At 44.4% G+C, this 14,805-nt stretch overlaps 1 protein-coding gene across 12 annotated transcripts in view; it reads left to right on the top strand.

Annotated features, from left to right (window-relative positions):
- Positions 1-1,294, top strand: part of SRRM1 (serine and arginine repetitive matrix 1) — a 30,529-nt gene extending 29,235 nt beyond the window's left edge. For all 12 annotated transcript variants that reach the window (XM_082463554.1, XM_082463553.1, XM_082463563.1 and 9 more), the window contains one exon: positions 235-1,294. In XM_082463554.1, coding sequence (XP_082319680.1) covers positions 235-339 — 105 coding nt within the window. In that variant the 3' untranslated portion in view covers positions 340-1,294. The remainder of the gene's footprint in view (positions 1-234) is intronic.
- Positions 1,295-14,805: the final 13,511 nt, after the last annotated feature.

The following is a 14,805-nucleotide window of genomic DNA, read 5'->3' as shown; positions in this document are numbered from 1 at the left end:
AATGGCATCCAAAAAGCTTAATGTGTATTTTTTAAAAGAAATTCAATATAATTAAATATACCGTATACTTCACCCATTTAAAGTATAGTGATTTTATGGTTTTTTTGTATATTCATAGAGTTGTGCACACATCACAAGAATTTTATTTTTCTCTGTACTCAACATCTCCCACCAGTGTCTCAAGATTTAATGATATGACCTTTTTGGGTTTTGGTTTTTTGGGTTTTCTTTTAGGAGACTGAAAGTGAGGCTGAAGATAACCTTGATGACTTAGAAAAGCACCTGCGTGAAAAGGCCCTGAGATCAATGCGGAAGGCTCAAGTGTCCCCACAGTCCTAGGTGGAAATGTTTGTTATGATGTAAATTTTATTTGGTTTGTACGCAATTCAGTTTCAAAATTGCTAAAAATGTGTTTGAGCTTTAGACTATAACATTTGTTGTAATAATTGCTAGGTTGAAGTTCACCATGTAAAAAAAAAAGGGCATGGATTTACATTGCAAAAGGTGTCCACAGTGTATTAGTGACATTCTTTCATTGACAGCTGACATAAATTCATTTAGAGTGAAATATTTTAAGCCAAAAAAAAAAAGAATCCCCTTTTTAAAAAAGGGGGTTTAAATATTGTTGGCATTCTTATGGTTCCTTTAAATGCCCCTGTCTATTCCCAGAGGTTTTTCTTTCTACTTTTTCTTTCTTTTTTCCTTTTTCTCATTTGAGTCTTAGCACCCATTTAAGTTATGATGCTTCCAACCTTGTATGGTTTTTGCAAGCTTTCCCAGAAATAAGACCACTGTTGAACTACCACAAAAGTATAAATGAATATTTTAATGCCACAATCTTTCCTGTTGCCTGTGGAGTCTCTGCTGAAATGAATTAGGATTCGAGCTCTAGGATGAGACAGAAAATGAAAGCATGTTGTTTGCCAGGACACTGTGGGTTTATATTGACGTGTAACAAGTTGATTTGGAACACTGGAATTTCACTCTGTTCTGTTTATTTTATTTTATTTTTTTTTGTAAAGGCAGTTAACTAGTCCCAGAAAGGATCCTTCAGTTACATAAAATTTTGTTTTATGAAATGTCATGGCTCCATTCATAATTTTGTCTTGTTCTTCCGATTGGTATATACAACTTTCAGAGCTCTTGTATTTGGAAAGCTGGAAGGGCCCAGACTTTGAAATAGTGTCTTGTTTTCACTGTTTTTGTTTTGTTTTTGTTGGTTTTTTTTTTTGTTTTTTTAAACTAAAGCTATATAAAGCTTGTGGATTAAACAATAAATTTCTAAATTTAAAAATGTTGGCCACTCAGTTTTACTTACCACCTCAGTACTGCAGGAAACCTACCTTAGAAATCTTACAGTGCCTTTACCCCCTTGGCACCTTTGGCAGAGTGAGGATTGGACAAGGGAAATACAAGGTGATGAAATTGTCTTACCATCTTTATTTTAGTAATTAATGTGATAAGTGCCATGAAGGGAAAGCACACAGTGAGATTGGAACATATATAATGGGCTAGTTAGCCAGGCATAGGGGAAGAGTTTCAGGCAGAGCAAACAGTATCTGTACACCCCAAGACAGAAGAAGCCTGGCACATTCCAGGAAGCGAACGAAGGTTAAGAAATGACTGGAGCAACCTACCTCTACTAGGGGGGTGTGTGTGTGGTGTGGTGTGAGGAATATAATTTGAGGAAACTTGGGAGTTGATAACATTGTATAAGGTAAAACAACAACATTCATATGAAAGAAGGGGAATTTTTGGCAAGTGAATCTAAGCTTAGCAAGTTGTCACATAGGCAGTTAATTTGATTATAATTTCTGGCAGTTGAAGCAAAAAGAAGGAAAATGCCTACATGTCTTAATTTCAGGAAAACTTAGTGGGCAGTTTTTGATCTAAAGGATATGGACATAGAGGGGCTATTTTTACAGGTGGGTTTTTAGAGTGATTTGTAACAAGGCAAAAACTGATTAATGAAGCTGCTTTTATAGCGACTGAACTAAGGTATCTAGAGTGACTCTCCACCACTGATAGAATCTTACACGTGTATGCGGCAACTTAGAGCTTTCAGGGATCTTCCACATGACTTCCTTTTGACTTTATAATTCTGTGATGTAGGAAATGCACAGAATATCCAGTTTGTGCTTGTTTTTTGTTTGTTTTTTGGCCGCTGGGCATGTGGGTTCTTAGTTCCCCAACCAGGGATCGAACCTGTGACCCCTGCATTGGAAACGAGGAGTCTTAACCACTGGACCGCCAGGGAAGTCCCCAGAATATCCGGTTTCTAAGATGATTGCAGCTGATTTACCCCTTTCAATATGAACAAACCAATGAACATCACTGGGGTACTTGCATCTATCTAGCCATTCACTCATTCAATCCATTTATTCACTTGTCCCATTTATTCAACACGCTTTCATTCCTCCACTTGACTGAACTGCTTGTTAAGGTTAGCAGTAACTTCCATTTTGCCAAAATGAGCGATCAATTCACCATCCTTTACTAGCCCTCTTGGCAGGAGTTGACTTAGTCATTCACTCCTCTGTCGAAACACTTCCTTCTCTTGGGTTCTAGGGGGCAACACTGGTTTACCTTCTAGATGCAGCACTAGTTTTCTTCCTACCCCAGTAGCTCTTTTATCTCTAGTGGATCCTTTGAAACGTGAAGTGATGGAGTTTGTAGGGAAAGCCACCAAGGACAAAGAATCCCTAGTCCCTTAAATGTCTTTTTTTGTGTCAAATTTCTTTCCCGTCTAGACTTCCCCCTGACCTAGACCTCTATCGAGCTACCTAGTTAATAACTTCATTTGGATGTCTAAAAGGTATACCGAATTGAACATATCCTCTGACATGAACATTGAACATGTCCTCTGATCTTGTCTCTGTCTCATTCAGTACCTGTCACTCTCATTTACTCAAAGTTGAGCTGATACTGTCAGGGGCAGCATCGTCCACCCTCCAGTCCTCACGCACACAAGGCCGTTCCGTTCCCAGCAGCCTGCAGATGATAGTACCGCTCAAAACCCTCAGCTGCTTTTTTCTGCTTCAGAGTAAAATCCAGATTTCATACTCTGGACTGTAAGACCCAGTAGCACCTACTTTGGCACCTTCATCTCTACTCCTCAATCTGCTCAAGCCATACCTACCTCCTTGCTCTTCCTTTAAACCTCTCTCGGGACCTTTGTCTTCACTGCCGGATCTGACCTGTTCCCTTTACTTTGTTTTCTTCAGACAGGCTTCCCTAACTTCCTCTCCTCTGTTTTCATCTATACTAATTATTACCACCTGAGATGATATGTTTTTGGTCCTTAGGAACTTGATCTTGTATGTGACTGTGTCCCCAGTGCCTGGTACATCGTAGAAGCACAAATGCTCGATGAACAGATGAGTAAATAAGTTTAATTGACCGTCATTGCCTCTGTACTTGCAAGGCACTACTAGGGCTTGAGGTAAAGAAAATGAAGACATGGTGATTGCTGCTCTCTAGTATTTGCCCACTGCGGGTAAAGACATGCAAACAAGTTGGAGTGGACAAGAACATAGAGTTTGGTAGACCAGGATTTCTACCATAGCTTTCTACGGTGTGACCTTGGTCAAGTTACTTGACCTCTAAGTGCTGCCATTTCTTCTCTCCGAGTTAAATAATGGTGGAATCTACTTCAGAGTTGTTTTTGAAGAGTTAAGTGTGTTAGTTAATACATATAAAGCAATGATAGTACAAAGAGGTTCCCATTTTCTTAGCTAACGTGATAATGTGGTCATTCTAGTAACTACGGTAAATTTTAGTTTGGATGTCTAAAAAGGATTTTAATTAATCATAGCCCTATTCAATGTAATTTTTTCTTTTTTTTTCTTTTTAATAAAATACACCATTTTAAAGTGTGCAGTGCAGTGGTATTTAGTATATTCACAAGGTTATGCAACCATCACGACTACCTGTTCCAGAATATTTTGATCACCCTAAAAAGAAACTGCCCATTAGCGGTCACTTTCCATTCTACTGACAGTCACATCAGCCCCAGCTCCTGGCAACTACTTTTTGTCTATAGATCTGTCTATTCTGGACATTTCACTGGAATCATACAGTATGTGGCCTTTTGTGTCTGGCTTCTGTCATTTAATATCATGTGTTTAAGGTTCATCCATGGTACTTCATTTTTTTTTTTTTTAATTGCTGAGTGGTGTTCCCTTATATGGATATGCCATATTTTGTTTATCTGTTCATCAGTTGCACATTTGAGCTGTTTCCACTTTCCAGCTCTTATGAATAAAGCTGCTATGAACATTCGGCATACAAGTTTTTATGTGGACATATGTTCTCTTGGGTGTATATACCTAGGAGTGGGATTGCTGGGTCATACTTAACTTTTTAGGAAACTGCTAGACTATTTTCCAAAGCAGCTACACTATCCGAACATTCTTACTAGCAATGTATGAGGGTTATTATTTCTCCACATCCTTGCCAACACATGTTATTTGTCATTTTGATAATAACTATCCTAGTGGGTGTGAACTAGTGTCTCATTGTGGTTTGATTTGCATTTCCCTGATGGCTAATGATATTGAGCATCTTTTCATGTGCTGCCATTTTTTTTTAATTGGGTATAATTGATTTACAATGTTGTGCCAGTTCCAGGTGCACAGCAAAGCGAATCTGCCACACAAATACATGTCTCCACTCTTCCAGATTCCCTTCCCATATAGGCCACCACGGAGCACTGAGTAGAGTTCCCTGCACTACACAGTAGGTCCCCATCAGTTATCTATTTTATATATAGTATTCAGTGCCCTATTAAACAGATTTGTATCTGTATGAGAATATTTCTGAAATTGTGGCTGTAGGGCTCTCAGAGTTTCTGCAGAGTAGAGCTGATAATGCATTTGTAAAGTGCTCTGTAGAACTTTCATACCCATTGTGGAGGTTAGGGCCGGGGGACTATGGCCAAGGAAAAATTTGTTCCCACTTTGTAAAGAGGATCAGGAGACTAAGGGAGAGTGTGACTTACTTAAGGTACATGCAGGTCTAGTTGATATTGTCCCTCCTACCATCTGATAAAGAGCGCTGTTTTTCTCAATATACCTGTCTGGTATTGTAACAGAATCACATTAGACGACGAATGTAGAAAATCTGCCCAAATATGTGTGGTTCTTCGAAAGGCATTGGAATTAAGGATGGAGCTTATTACTCTGAAAAATTACTCTGAAAAAGTTTGGAAGTTGAAATTTGAAAGGTATTAATATCCTGAGGACCCAACTCTGCTCCTTCCTTTGAAAGACCAGCTCCAAAAGTCTGTAAGACTTTTTTGCCTTTTGAAAGCTTATTTGCTGTATTTTTCATTTGAAAGATCCATCTTAGCTCATACCAAACATTGTCTTTTGGCTCTTAGGAACTCAATTATTGCTGTACTCCTAAGTGGTCTTCCGTGCAAATCCGTTTTCAAAGGAAAGATGAATTGATAGGATCTGAAATCCATGTTTTTCCAAAGCTCTTTGCAAAACTCTTCCACATTTGTCAATATATATTATAGTTAAGTTGGCAGGCTTTCACATCGTAAGAGGCTTTTGCCAAGATGGCCTTTTATTTCAGGTGCATCATGGGAGGAGAAGCTGATGTGCTGATTCTGAAGAGTGGTGCCATGTGTGCAGACGGCTATATGGATACCTCTCACCAGACGGGCCAGTCATAAACTCTTCATCGGAAACTTCATCAAGGATGTGTTTTGCAGACTGCAGGTTGAGACTCGGCAGTGAATTGTAAAGTTGAATGAGTCGCAACCAGCATTAAAATAAAAAAATGAAATAGTTAATTTAAGTGTGAATCACATATAGTAGGTTAAGTATTATTTCATGAAGTGTGTGTGTGCCTGTGTGCTTGTGTGCATGTGTATGCTTGTGAACTGGGTTACCGTGTAAAATGTATTCTAATGTGATTGATACAGTCAACAGAATGGAAAGCCACTACCTTACAGATCACCTAGGCCACCAGTTTGTAAACTGCCCTGCAGAGCCCTAAGTGGGGAGAATTATGATTCAGATTTTCTCTGTCGGATGGAGCCACTAGTAGTACTGATCTTTGTTGAGGGATTGAGAGATGATACAGGTAAGCTTCGCAAGGGCTTTGCTCTGCTTTTTTTTTTAAACTTTGAGCTTCCCTGTTGGATTCTTTTTGATAAAAGGTTCCGCAACCAAAAACCATGCGAAAACCACCCATCTAGCCTAGGCCTTGTCATGGGAACCGACTGCCCCAAGGTAAAGCCACGGCTCCCCCAGGTGCCTTGCCACCCCCGCAGACTGCCTCAGCCCGGGGGCTATTGAGGGCACCCAGCTTTAATTCTGTTGTAGTGAAAGGAAACAGACTGAGAGTAACCAGGTGCCTCTGAAGCAGGGGTAGAAGTAGCTCTCAGGGAATATTGGAGATGTGGAAGGAAAAAACCCGAAATAGGAAACAATGTGCAGAAGTGGCCTTTGTGAACCACAAAGTCCCACATCTGTTCTTTCCCTAGTGCATAACCGGGCAGGGACCCTTCTAGCAATTTAAGCATGGAGGCTTTGGCTTAACGTAGCCAACATGAGCAGAGGGGAGTGGTAAGCCTGACTGGTCTGGGCCCCGCCTGGAGGAAGACGCTCACGCCACTGACCATCGGGACCCAGCCAGACGGCCAAGATGTGCTGAGCAGCCGCCAGGAACCCTGTGATTTTCCACGTTTGTTCCTTTGCTTTTCTCTTGCTGTTCTCTGCCTGGGATATCCTTCCTGGTCTCCTAATGTCCTAATCCTTTTTGGACTTAGAGATGTACTTAAGATGATGGTTTTTAACTCTAAAAAAAAAAAAATACATTCACTTTTAGAGAATTTGGAAAACAAAAAGAAAAAAATTGGGAATTCCCTGGTGGTCCAGTGGTTAGAACTCGGCGCTTTCACTGCGGGGGCCTAGGTTCAATCCCTGGTCTGGGAACTAACATCCTGCAAGCCATGTGGCGTGGCCAAAAAAAAAAAAAGAGAGAGAGAAAAGAATTGTTGGCAATCCCATCATCCAAATATAACCAAGGACACCTACCTCAAGTCAAGTACTCTACCTGACTACACTCAACCTTCCCTGAGCTCCCCTCCTCTAATACATGGAACAAACTGGGGCTTTTTTCCCCGCTATGTATTTAGAAGTACTGATGTAGCTACAAACATCAGGATCAAACCATGTATATATAATGTTTAATATTCTTTTTTCCATTGTGCAGATCATGAACTAAAATTGCAGAATACATTTTAAATGTCGTACAACCAGGAAATTTGGAAAATAGATAAAAGAAAGTAAATTACCCCATGCCAACCTCCAAACACAGCTACAGTTCTCCCTTTTGTATATTTCTTATTTAGTCATTTTTTTTTTTAATGTTAGGGCTTTCCTGGTGGTGTAGTGGATAAGAATCTGCCTGCCAAAGCAGGGGACACGGGTTCAAGCCCTGGTCTGGGAAGATCCCACATGCTGCGGAGCAACTAAGCCCGTGCGGCACAACTACTGAGCCCGCATGCCACAACTACTGAAGCCTGTGTCCCTAGAGCCCGTGCTCCACAACAAGAGAAGCCACCGCAAGAAGCCCGCGCACCGCAACGAAGAGTAGCCCCTGCTCTCTGCAATTAGAGAAAGCCCGCGCGCAGCAACGAAGACCCAACTCAGCCAAAAATAAATAAATAAATAATAATTTTTAAAATGTTAGATGCTTCTATTTATTTAAACTCTTACCTCTACAGATAAAATGGTAATAATGGCACCCACCTCACAGGGTTCTGAAGAGAATTAAATTGAGATGAATAGAATGCAGTCCCTGATCCAGTGGAGTTCATGGCACATGGCCGGGAATGGGGGGGGTAGGAGCAGAGGGGCAATCAAATAGTGATGAAACCGCATGCTCAGGGACATAAAAGAGGGGAGCAGTGCAGCGTTGCAACGGTCAGGAACAATGTTCTGTGGCAGCATCTCAGCCACAGACACACTGTGAGGCTAAGCAAGTGACTTCGCCTCCCTCAGCCTGTTTCCAGTTGGTTTGCTGTGAGAATTGTTCCACAGGTACAGTATGTTTGCTGCGGTTGTGTGGGGAGGTGAGCTTCACGTCCTCTGACTCTACCATCTTGATTCACCTCCAGCCTCAGTTTCCTCTCGTGTAAAATGGGCATAGATTCAGTAAGATAATGCATGTCAAGGGCTTGGCTCATGCCTGGAGCATCATGAAGGCTTCATTAGTGAGAGTTATGGACAAGTTTTATCAAAGCTTGGATGCTGGCAATTGGAGGATGCACCACCATCTATTAAATATCATGCTGTTCATTGTAAAGACGCATGGAGATCCCAGAGAGGTCAAAATGTGGAGAAAGAAGTCTTACATTATATTTTATAACGCACATATATCTTACATTATATACAGTGTTATGCACAGAAGGGTCTGGAACCCTGAAGCAGGAACACACTCATCTGTCACACTCTCAATTTCTCTGTCCACGTCCCTACCCACCAGCTCCTTCATTTTGTCTCTCTCTCTCCTGTTCCAGCAGCTTCTCACATTCTTCCACTAGGTGGCGCCCGGGCCCTGGGTGCCCGCAGCCCGAGCTCACGCCCTAGAAGTTAGTCCGCCCCTCCCACTTCCCCTTTTTCTTCCTCTTTCCTTTTCCCTCCATCCCTATCTTTCTTCCCGATTCAGTGCTCAGAGGCTCTCTGGACGGCTCCAGAGCTTGAAGAACAGCCATGGGGCCCTTGCAGGTCACCCAGTCCATCCCTAGTTGGAATTCCTTACAGCCGGCCCCGAGCTGTCTCCAGTTCTCACTTGCACACCCTCAGTAACAGGAAACTCACTACTTCATGAGGATCCTGTTCTGGAAGGAATCCATGTAATAGTCATGCACTCGAGCTCTGAAGACAAATCCAGCTGGATTCTAATGTCTCAGCTTTGCTCTTTGCTCAGCGGGTGATTCAAACACTTGTCTGCTTTGTTGATGGGTGAATCCCCAGGGCCTGACACAGGAAAGGCACTCATTTGGTAAATGAGTGAGTAAATGAACAAACTCAATCATCTTCTGCATCAGTTTCTTCACCTGTGAAATGGGTTAATAATAGTATTTACCTCATAGACTTGTGAGGATTAAACACAACAGGACCTGAAACAGGCTTAGGCTCATTTCTGGCACATAGTAATTCTTCCATAAATATTCCTTTCATTTTCTTTTATAACTATGGATATCTCTATTCCTTTGATCTGAAAGTTCTCCTTTAGAGCAAATTGAATCCTGATCCCTAGGACTTCCACACAGAGGCCTTGGTCTTAGCCCTGTCCCTTGGAGCCAAAAAGAACATTTACTCCTTTTTTGAAATGATTCAGGCCTGCAGATGTATGTGCCTACTGTGCGCCAAGCACTGGGGTTACCAAGACAAAGACATGACCACGGTCTCTTCCTTTGGGTGCCTCTTTGTCTAGCCAGGGAAAGAGACAGTCAAGCAACAGTGTGTGCTCAGTGAAGAATTTGAATGAACAGTAGGACTTATTTATTGAGCCTTTACTGCACCTCATTTCATTCTTCCACCTGCATTCCTGGGCATTCTAACCCCATTTTATAGATGAAGGAACCAAGGCCCAGATAGGTCACATAAGCTGGTGAGTATAGATCCAGGATTTGGATGCTGCCCGATTGCAGAGGCCTCACCTTAACCTCTAAGCCCTGTTATCACTTCACTCTGGAGGATGCTCAGGCCCGTGGGAAATTTCCTGTTCCTGAGTATTCCACCACCACTACCATGACGTCATGGCTATTATGTGGCTTCCCAGCATCTGTTCCCCATCTCTCCCACCATCAGAGCCATATTTGGCTCTATTGGAATCCTATGTGATTGGCTGGGGGTTGGGGTGGCACCTCCAGCTCCAGGGTGGGCTCTGATGGCTTAGACCAAGCAACGCATCATTCCCATATCCTCGGTCACAAAGACGGACACTACCTCAGCCAGAGCCAGTGATTTGTCAGAAGTCGGCATGGCTTTTAGAGGGGCGGAGCTGCTTTTTGCTTCTGCAGAACTACTGGGAGGGATACTGTTCCCTGGAGAGTCTGTTGAGGGAATGTGAGAGCTGGAGGTGCAGCAGCTCTTCTGCCAAAAGAGGATCCCTTTTGAGGATGAAGCCAATTTATGGAGGATGGCAGAAGGCAGGACCAAGAGACTTCATGGAGAAATAGAACCTGGTCTGTGTTTTTATGTTACTGTTGTTGTGTACAGAGCACCCTAAACTTAAGAGCTTAAAACAGCAAACATGAGACTTCCCTGGTGGCACAGCAGTTTAGAATCCACCTGCCAATGCAGGGGACACGGGTTCAATCCCTGGTCTGGGAAGATCCCACATGCCGCGGAGCAACTAAGCCTGTGTGCCACAACCACTGAGCCTGTGCTCTAGAGCCCTCAAGCCACAACTACTGAGCCCACGTGCTGCAACTACTATAGCCCACGCCCCTAGAGCCTGTGCTCGGCAACAAAAAGAAGCCACCACAATGAGAAGGCCGTGCACTGCAATGAAGAGTAGCCCCTGCTCGCCACAACTAGAGAAAGCCTGTGAGCAGCAACGAAGACCCAATGCAGCCAAAAATAAATAAATAAATATATTAAAAAAACAAACAAACCAGCAAACATTTATTCCACATGCTTTGTGGTTGGGAATCCGGAGAGCCTAGATAGGTGGTTCTGGCTCAGGGTCTCATGAGTTTATAGGAAGATGTTGGCTGGGGCTGCATTCATCCGAAGGCTTGACTGGGGCTGGAAGACCCACTTCCAAGATGACTCATGTACATAATTGTTGGGAGGAGGCCTCGGTTCCTCACCAAGTGGACCTCTCCATGGCAGATGGCTTCTGCTGGAGAGTTGGGGGTAGGAAAAACAGTGCCTTCTAGAACCTAGTCTCTGAAGTTGCATGCTCTCATTTCCACTTTTTTCTATCCTCCAGAAGCAAGTCACTGAGTCCAGCCCACACTCAAAGGGAGAATAATTAGGCTTCCTTTGAAGGGAGTGTTGAAGTATTTGTGGATTTTTTTTTTTAATGGATACTTTTTAAAAAAATTGAAGTATAGTTGATTTACAATGTTGTATTTGTTTCTGGTGTACAGTAAAGTGACTCAGTTATACTTATATATACATAGTCTTTTCCATATTCTTTTCCATTATGGTTTATTACAGGACATTGAATCTAGTTTTCTGTGCTATACAGTATGACCTTGTTTACCTATTTTATATATAGTAGTTTGTATCTGCTAATCCCAAACTCCTACTTTATCCCTCCTCCACCCCCTTTCCCCTTTGGTAACCCTAAGTTTGTTTTGTATGTCTGTGGGTCTATTTCTGTTTCATAAATAAGTTCATATATGCCATATTTTAGATTCCACATATAAGTGATATCATATGGTATTTGTCTTTGTCTGACTTACTTCACTTAGTATGATCATCTCTAGGTCCATCCATGTTGCTGCAAATGGCTTTATTTCATTCTTTTTTTATGGCTGAGTAGTACTCCACTGTATATATGTACCACATCTTCTTTATCCATTCCTCTGTTGATGGACATTTAACTTGCTTCCATGTCTTGGCTATTATAAATAGGGCTGCTATGAACATTGGGGTGCATGTATCCTTTCAAATTAGAGTTTTCTCTGGATATACGCCCAGGAGTGGGATTGCTGGATCATATGGCAACTCTATTTTTAGTTTTGTAAGGAAACTTAATACTGTTTTCCCTAGTGGCTGCACCAATTTACATTCCACCAACAGCGTAGGAAGGTTCCCTTTTGTTATGGACTGGTTTTAACCCACCACTATAGTGAAATCACTTGAGCTGCTGGACCAAGCTCACACCTGAGGGTCCATCTCTGAAAGTTTAGATGCATGAGTTAGTTCATTCCCCTTATTGATTTTTTATTATTATTATTAATTAATTAATTTATTTTTGGCTGCATTGGGTCCTCGTTGCTGTGTGCGGGCTTTTCTCTAGTTGCGGCGAGCTGGGGCTACTCTTTGTTGTGGTGCACGGGCTTCTCACTGTGGTGGTTTCTCTTGCTGCAGAGTACATGCTCTGGGTGCGTGGGCTTCAGTAGTTGTGGCTCACGGGCTCTAGAGCGCAGGCTCAGTAGTTGCGGCGCACGGGCTTAGTTGCTCTGCGGCATGTGGGATCTTCCCGGCCCAGGGCTCCAACCCGTGTCCCCTACATTGGCAGGTGGATTCTTAACCACTGCGCCACCAGGGATGTCCTATTCCCCTTATTGCTGAAGCCAGTTTGAGCTGGGTTTTCTGGTTCATGCAAATCAAAGAGCCCGGGTTAGTACCTCCAGTGCCTCATGGGAAGTGCCTTCATCTGCCTCATCTCATTCTCCAGACCTGCCTTGTCTGACGGTGACCCTCTTAAGTACAGTGGTGAGACCTGGGCCCAGGCTTGAGGAGAAGTCCTTTTCCTAAAACAAGGTACATGCCAGGGTTCCATGACTACCAGTGAAGATAGATGTGGGAAAACCTCACTGCTCTGTTGATTCATGACCCATCATATTCATTTTTCCACCGGTGGCTCCTGCTAAGACATGGCTTTTCCACCCTGGACCTGCCCTTAAACATTGGGCAACAATCTCCAAGTCTCTCCGGGTCAGGCCCCTTTGGGAGGAGCAGGACAGAGGAATCAATCCCATGGTCATGTGGGAAGGGTTGTAAGTCCACCTCCACCCTGCCTTGCTATGTGACTGTGAGCAGGTCCCTCCTCCTCTCGCGGCCTCAGTGCCCTCTTTTATGAAAGAAGTTTACACTTACTTGCCCGAACATGCTTTAGGATTTTCTTAGTTCCCTTCTGTCCAGAGGAGACATGAAATCTGAGAAGTAGCCTCACTCAGACAATCTGGGTCTTGTGTGGTCATTCGTATCTTAGCAGAGATAAAGGCATACACTTTATGCCCTTTGCCATCTGCCATCTCATTCGATCCTCCCAGAAGCCAGCGAGGAGACAGGGCCGGGTAGACCTTCAGGACAACATGGTCTCGCCTCCAGGGCCTGGGATAAAATAGCCGCTGTCATTTATTGAGTACTTTCTGCTCACCGTGTGCCAAGTACTTCATGTGTGAGCGTTTCGTTTCATTCACACGTCAACCCTGCTGGGTGGTTACTATTATTACCCCCTTTTACAGATAAAGGACCATGAAAACCAGAGGGGTGAAGTAACTGTCCAAGGAAACGCAAGCAAAAGGAAGCAGTGGAGCTGGGATTCAAACTTGAATGTCTCAGAGGCTGCTGTGTTTTCCATCACACAACACTCCCTCTTGGTATTAACAGGAGCACAAGGGTGGGGCAAAACTAGGAATCCAGAGACTTGGCATCTCGAATAAACTCTGAACACTCACTAGTTCTGTGGCCAGGGCAGATCTCCCAGCGCTCTGAGCTTCCGTTTCCTTACTCTTAAAATGGGGATAGTGATTCTCACCTGAATTATAAGAACTCGGGAGCGGTGGAAAAGCATTTGTAGTGAAGGCGTGTGTGAGAGCGTGCCTTTTGTACTGCAGAGCTGTCTAAATGTTACAGATCGTTGTTTTTCTTAATCCTGGATCAGGAGCTGGGGAAGGAAGTAGGCAGGGTGACCAGGGTAGGCCAAGTGTCCCAGAGTGGCTGTTTCCATGCTTGGTGTACACAAAGTCCCCTGGAAAGGAAGAGGCAGGGCAGGAGGAAAGGCCAAAGCTCTGGGTTCTTATATGGAACTTCCCTCCACTCCAGGGCCCTCCAGGGCAAGAGAAACTCTGGACCGTCACCACCGAGTTCCAAGCATTCCAGAGGGCTCAGTGGGGAGGAAGGCTATCGCCTGACCCAGCAGCAGCAGCCAGGGATAGGCTGCGATGGGCTGGCTGTAATCCTCTCCTCACCCTGCCCTGCTCTCACTGTCCTACCCAAGGCCCAGCCCCCAGTGCCCACCCTACCAGGAGGAACAGCGGACTCCAGACCCCAGCAGTGATGGCCAACCGCCCAGCCCTATCGAGGGGCAGCTTTGGAAGGAGACTGGGATTTGGAGTCGGGACGCCCAGGCTCTGGTTCTGGTTTAGTTCTATCCCCTCTCTGGGCCTCAGTGTCTCCCCTGTGAGATAGGAACATCGGCGAAGGGCACCGGCATACTGCAGTCTCACCCTGGGGCGGAGAAAGAGCCACGTGCTGTGCCTGTCACAAAGTGCCGCTCATCCTTCTTCCCCGGGCCGCCAGAGGAACACGCACGTGCTGCCCTCTTGGTTGGTGGTCGCCGTCCTCCAGCCCAGGGATTCCACACTCAAGCTGTCTTTATAATTTTGTGTCTCTGATTCTCCCCGAATCCTAGGTCTTTCTTGCTCCCAATTAGGCTGAGGGGTCCTTAAGGATGAGAAGCTGGGGCCTGCTTACTTCTGGGCTCCCCTCGGAGCCCAGTATACGGTTGAACACAGGGTGAATCTCGGACCCGTTTACTGATTGTGCTGCTGGACCATCCTGGGGGCCAGGGATGGACACTCAGTTCACTCCCAGTGCCTGTTGGAAAGAGTTCGGCCACCCAGGGGGGGAATCCAGCCTTCTGCCCCTGGTTCTACTCCATTCAGACTGTGTGACTTTACACAGGGCCCTTCCCCTCTCCCAGCAGTGTCCGTGTTTCTTTGAAACGTGCTTAGTGGAGACCTAGTGGACCCTGCAGCTCCAGGTGGAGCGAGCCGAAGGTGTTCCTGGATGGTGGGGAGAGGCCAAGGGCATGAGCTGGTACTCCAGCCCTCACCCCACCCCCAGAGCTGCTCTGTCCTTCACTTTTTAAAAA

Source organism: Balaenoptera physalus (assembly GCF_965194825.1).
Source record: "Balaenoptera physalus genome assembly, chromosome: 1".
NCBI classification, from domain to species: domain Eukaryota; kingdom Metazoa; phylum Chordata; class Mammalia; order Artiodactyla; family Balaenopteridae; genus Balaenoptera; species Balaenoptera physalus.
This window is presented reverse-complemented; position numbering and strand designations above follow the sequence as displayed.